Below are 6,266 nucleotides of genomic sequence, written 5' to 3'. Positions count from 1 at the left end.
AAAGGTATTTGAATACACTTTCAACGTCATTAACCAGATTAAGAAACATTTCAATGTCTTTGAATTCAAGCTTAAAGTTATATTATATAAGGACTTGAAGAAAAGATATAACACTCTGAATTTTCACAAGTACCTTTACTTTGTCAAAATCAATAGCGCACAAACACTTAGAGAATTTCTTATAAACTTTCATATCTTAAAAATTCATAAGTCTTAAAGTCCATTTGAACTTTATTGTATTACACCTTTGATTCTATATCAAGTGTAAAATCAAACAATCTTTTATTTGATTAAGACAGACTGTAGAAACCTCTTGTTTGTGTGTTTGAGCAAAAGAAGTATCTTGCTTGTGTGCTTGCGATATTTGTAATTATAATGATAACCGTGGAAATCTCTTGGAAATGCAATAGGAATGGACTAATTGCAGTTTGTGGGAGGAACCAATATAATTGCTCTCTCTCTCTCTCTCTCTCTCTCTCTCTCTCTCTCTCTCTCTCTCTCTCTCTCTCTCTCTCTCTCTCTCTCTCTCTCTCTCTCTCTCTCTCTCTCTCTCTCTCTTCTCCTCTCTCTCTCTCTCTCTCTCTCTCTCTCTCTCTCTCTCTCTCTCTCTCTCTCTCTCTCTCTCTCTCTCTCTCTCTCTCTCTCTCTCTCTCTCTCTCTCTCTCTCTCTATATTTATCAGTTGCACTTAAAACTGAACTTTGTCTATGCTTCAGACTCTAAACTATTTTCACAAACACAATTTTTTTAAATGGTCACATAATATTTTAAACATGCAAAAAGTAATAAATAATAGTCAAACACGTTATGTTAGTTTTAAGCATTTATTTCACGGTATCAAAGATAAATTGGAAGATAATATAATATATTCAGGAATCGATTTTATAGTGAGTGACATAATTCACGAATCAACTTGATTTTTAATGAATAATTCAGAAATCGATTTGATAGTGTAACAATCTGTAATGACTTTCATTTTAAAAAAAGTCAAAAAAAATTTAATTTAATTTTTTATCAAATTCGTCATGCACACATTGAAGCTGACTTGGACCTCAACGTCAACCTTGTTAACGATGATACTTGACGGATGGGTTAAATTGATTGATATAAAATTCATGGGCGTATTTATTATTGAAAAAAAAATGGAAGATAAAATTGATCTGTGACTGTGTATACAAATTTGAGGATAAAATAGTCTATTCACTTAAAAAAGAAGAAGTTAAGTTACGGTGCAGCTTGAGTTTCTGTTGTTTGTCTTTGTCGCGGTACAACACAGGCAAGTGGAGAGTGAGGTAAGAACAACAACAACTATATCTGCGGATTAGAAGAGAAGATACTTTGTCTTAACAACACAACTCAACTCAACTCAAAACAAAACCCACCAAAACCCCCTTCAATTTCTTCTTCCTTTGTTTTCTGGTCCATAATCGCAATTCAACTAGAAAGCTATTATGGACTCGCTCACTCTTCCTTTCCCTACACTCTCCTCCGCCACTCCCCGTCCTATTTTCAATCCACGCGCCGCCGTCGCTTTCCGATGCTTCCACTCCTCCGCTCATTTTTCAAAGCTTCGTGGCTCCCCGCTTTTTGCTGCTAACACTCTCACCGCTAATTCCGTTCCGGTATGTTTTTTCTTTTCTTATCCTCACGTATAAATTTGGTGTAGTTGATAACTTGGGAGTTAGGATTTGAAATATATTTATTTATTTATGCTTACTTTACTTGCTTAGCAATTTCTTGAAAAAATTGGGAAATTTGTTTCGCTGTGCTTTTAAATTATGATTATTAAGATACTTTATTCTATTGTTGCTTGTTGAGGAGGTAGAGTGTTTGTGCCAAAATGGTTGAAATGCTTCACTTTGCAATTCTCCCAAAGGGACGATAGCTTGTATTGATTGATTGTCAAGACTTAGAGTTATTTATTTGTTTCCCAAAATATGAAGAAAGAATTAGGCTCTGTTTAGCAAGGCCGGACCCCTAGTTAGCAAAGCCGAACCCCTAGTTTATAGCAGATGTCTTACAACATATAAGCTCATACAGTCAAAGTAGAGTTGTTTGGTAGTCTTCTTATGCCACGAGCTGATAAGTTAGATGATAGCGGATAAATAAACTAACTGATGGAGTATCTTTGTAATGTTTGGTAAAGTAAGCGGTTGAACTAACTTATAAATAGGAAATGACTTAAAAATTATATATTTAATTTTTTTTTTCCTCAAGCAAGATTGCATCGGGTAAAGTTGAGATAAATAATGGTAAGCTATAAGTTTAAAGCTATAAAAAATTGCTATAAGCTCGTGAGGAACTGATGGTTATCAAACAAGTCTTTTTTAGTCAAATGAGCTTATAAGACATAAGCTGTAAGCTAAAAAATATGCCTTACCAAACAGACCCTATAGTGCTTTTTGAGATGTTATTTTAAGTAGTGTTTGAGCTTATAGCTTATAACATATCTATTTTTCCCCTTGTTAACTTAATTGAAATTTTTTAAATGTCAACTAAAATACCTTTTTATATCATTTTATATTTGTTTGTTAGTTCGACGCTACCTGCTAGTTTATTCACCATCTGCTACTTTTTATCTAACTGTTAGAAGAATATTATAAAATATCTTTTATATTAATCTACAGTATCTCTTGACTCTTAGGATCAGAATTTGTATTATTTATTATTATTTTGATTTGTTATTGATTTAGGACTGAGTTTGTGTATTCCTGTAAATAGAGATTAGTACGGAGTCTTTTGTATCACACTACTATTAGGCCATCATCAATAATACTCGGACCTCTTATTATCTTCCTTTTACCTATTAACTCAAAAGTTCAATATTTAGCCTTAGTCTTTGAGGAGTGACATACAGTCAAAAAACAACGTCATCAATTTATATCCGACTGTTTCTAATAGAGGAAGGTAGTTCCTATTTGGGGTAGCCAAATCAAACCAATTTGAGGAAGGTAGTTCCTATTTGGGGTAGCCAAATCAAACCAATTTAATTTTGTATTCTTATTATTATTTGGTCTAGTGTTGTCATTTGTTAAATGTATTAACCCTAGTTTGACACAACATGTGTTTTGACATAATGTGCAGCCAAAAAATGGGGTCTACACCGTCGGTGACTTTATGACAAAGAAAGATGAGTTACATACAGTGAAGCCCACAACAACTGTGGATGAAGGTGTGCTTCATACCTTGTTGAAGTCTCATTTTGGGACAATCTTTTCTTCCCTTCTTTTGGGTAGTTAGTTTTGGTGGACATGAGATTCTATATTTAATTTCTAACATTTATTTTGCAACAGCTTTGGATTCTCTTGTTGAGCACAGAATAACTGGTTTTCCCGTGATTGATGATAACTGGAAGCTAGTGAGTTATGCCTATCCATTTTCTCTAGTATATCTATTGATAAAACTTGTGGTTTTCCATATATCATTGCTCTTTCCATATTCAGTTTGTCTTAAATATATAAATACACTTTATGAACATTTGTCAAACAAATCATAAAGTGAAATAAGAGTATGACTAACACATGTAGTTAAACAATGTTGTGATGGTGGGAGCCTCTCAGCGTAACTTTTCCTCATTCAAAATCTGCTGTCCTTTAATTCATTCCTTTATTGTCAAGACACCTGCTATATTATGCGGCTTTGGATTTTTAACAAAGGAAAATTTTCAAGACCTAACTCTGATTTGAGTAAGAAGATACCGTTTTAAGAAACCGACAACGTGAAAAAACAGAAACAAAACTTCAGTAAATGCCGCTGGCTAAGATTCTGTTAAAGCTGATTTTAATTAAGCAAAAGATCCTCTATGCATACTGCATGTTTTATTAACTAAAGTACAGTATTTATTTGACACATTAATTTCGAGCTATACTTTCATTTAGAGGAAAACCGCTAATCAGTTCAACAAATATAGTTTAGAGGCAATATATCCTTCCCACAATTGAATCTGACGATTTTAACCTTTGAATGTCTTCACAAATGCTTATGACTTAGTTCGTTCTGTTCTTCATTTAGATAAACAAATTTGATGCAGTTAGCACAATATTGCAGGATAAATTATCATGAAAATTATTTCTGAAGGTTGTTTATGCTTTGTAGGTTGGTGTTGTTTCAGATTACGACCTGTTAGCTCTGGACTCCATTTCAGGTAAATTGATTTAAAAAAAAATCTTATCTGTTTTCATTTGTTGGAAACTTGATTTTCACCACCTTCAGAAATTTACAGCATTTTCATTTCAGAGGATACTATGAACCTTTTTTTGGCATTTTTAATTTGTTTCTATTCCAAAGTTGGAGTTCTAAGCCGAAATAAAATGTGCAATGCTGGTTTCAGGTCAAGGGCAAACAGATAACAGCTTGTTTCCAGATGTTGACAGTACTTGGAAAGTATGTTAAAGCTTCTTTAACTAATAGCTAATTTATATTTACTAGTATTGTGTTATAATACTTTCTGGACTCCATTGCATATTTACGTTAAGGAACCAGAACTTTGTGTTGTTAATACTTATTATTACCCAACAAGAGGAGTTTTACTGAGCTGATGTTTTGGTAGTCAGACCTAGTACACTAACAATACATATCTTGGTGTTTTACCTGTGTCCCAACTATAGGAAATTTTGCAGTTCGCAATCCCTATCCCTCCCCCTTCCAACAAGCTCAGTCAAGTGCTTGTATATCTTTTCAATGAAATATTATATGAGTGTGATTTAATTACGCATTTTTGAAGTAGAAGGAAAATGAAGTTGCATGTGTGTGAAGTCCTCTTTCACAATAGTTACCACTTGGTTGCTCATTATGGTTTGAAATTATGCTACTTTTTTGGTAAAAGGAATTTTACTGCAAAGGGACAGTGTTTCAATCCAAATATATACCATGTTCCTTCATAAAACTTGTAAGCAACTTCTCAAGGTTCGTGTTAAACTGACTGCTAGACATTTCTGTTGAGAAGTCCCACATTGGATAAGATATGGCTTGAGAATATGTTCACAAGTTGTGGGAAAACCTCACCTTACAAATCGGTTTGTAGGGTTGAGTTAGGGCTAACCCAAGGTCACACTCCAGCTGTCCAGTCCTAAGCGTGATGGACGTGTGTTGATAAGTCCCAAGACAAATTATAAACTATCTATTGCTGGTGTAGGCATGTCACATCTCCTCCCCGTGCTGCCTCATTTACCATGATTTAATTTGGAACAATCTAAAACCCACTCTTCAATAATATGGGTGGAAACGAAAGAAAAAAAATTAATTGCATGCTCCATAGATGGTAATGTTTACGTTAAACTAGATTTTCTGCATTGCTTGTAGCTGCTATTCTAATAACTAATTTAACCAAACATATCATAGAAACATGTTCAGCACGGACAAAGTCTTTTCGTTGTAAATGTTTATGTTTCTTAGATGGTAATGCTTGCTTGCATTAAACTTAATGTTCTGCGTTGATTATAGACTCTAATAATGAATTAATCCCTACCTAGGTCTTAAAGGTGGATTTGTCTAATATCATAATTTCATGCAGACTTTCAATGAAGTTCAGAGATTGCTGAGTAAGACCAACGGGAAGGTGATCGGTGAATTGATGACCACTGCTCCTATGGTTGTTCGCGAGACCACCAATCTTGAGGATGCTGCTAGGTTCTTCTATCCTTTTCCTTGGTGTCTGTTCATTTTGAAAACATGTTTTATATTCATTTTGTTTTCACTATTTAATTAAGGTTGTACAAAAATTCCTCAAACCGTTGAATTTTATGCGTGTCATCAATGTTTTTTTAACTGTCACTGAAAAAACTGACCTTTGTTGAATATTTTTCATCAGATTGTTGCTGGAAACAAAATTTCGACGCCTTCCAGTTGTAGATGCTGAGGGTAGATTGGTAAGAAACCCCTTTCTTCTGTTATCTTTGGGTTTTCCTTTCATTGTTTTCATGTTTGTAAAGGTTAATGTTTTTATGTGATACATGAAGGTTGGGATTATCACTAGAGGAAATGTTGTAAGAGCTGCGCTTCAAATGAAACGAGACAGCCAAAAGAAAGCATGATAGGATTTAGAAGATCATTCCAAAGATTTGTTGTTTGATTTCAAGCACTGATTCTATTGAAGTGTTCACACAAGCTTTGCTTGAATTAGAAGTAAAATTTTGGCTTAGGCATGTATATCTTATATTATATTGTTATCACAGAAATGTAATAGACAATTATTATTCCGAATGTTCACATTGATAAGGACCACCTTGGTGATAATGATGTTGAAATGTGAATTTGTTGTATTAATCA

The 6,266-nt window shown here is 33.8% G+C and overlaps 1 protein-coding gene across 1 annotated transcript; it reads left to right on the top strand.

Annotated features, from left to right (window-relative positions):
* The first annotated feature begins 1,248 nt into the window (after positions 1-1,248).
* Positions 1,249-6,266, top strand: LOC146919742 (CBS domain-containing protein CBSX1, chloroplastic-like). The gene is made up of 8 exons (XM_085713161.1): positions 1,249-1,621; positions 3,084-3,171; positions 3,293-3,357; positions 4,095-4,143; positions 4,330-4,382; positions 5,512-5,627; positions 5,809-5,866; positions 5,957-6,266. Exons 1-8 carry the CDS (start codon positions 1,451-1,453, stop codon positions 6,029-6,031), a joined length of 675 nt encoding a protein of 224 aa, XP_085569287.1. The 5' UTR covers positions 1,249-1,450; the 3' UTR covers positions 6,032-6,266.

The sequence above is a fragment of the Medicago sativa genome, chromosome 5 (genome assembly GCF_051527215.1).
Source record: "Medicago sativa cultivar Bolivia chromosome 5, Bolivia_mono, whole genome shotgun sequence".
In the NCBI taxonomy this organism is placed as follows: Eukaryota; Viridiplantae; Streptophyta; class Magnoliopsida; order Fabales; family Fabaceae; genus Medicago; species Medicago sativa.
The sequence above is the reverse complement of the archived record's forward strand: the minus strand, read 5'-3'. Positions and strand labels throughout refer to the sequence as shown.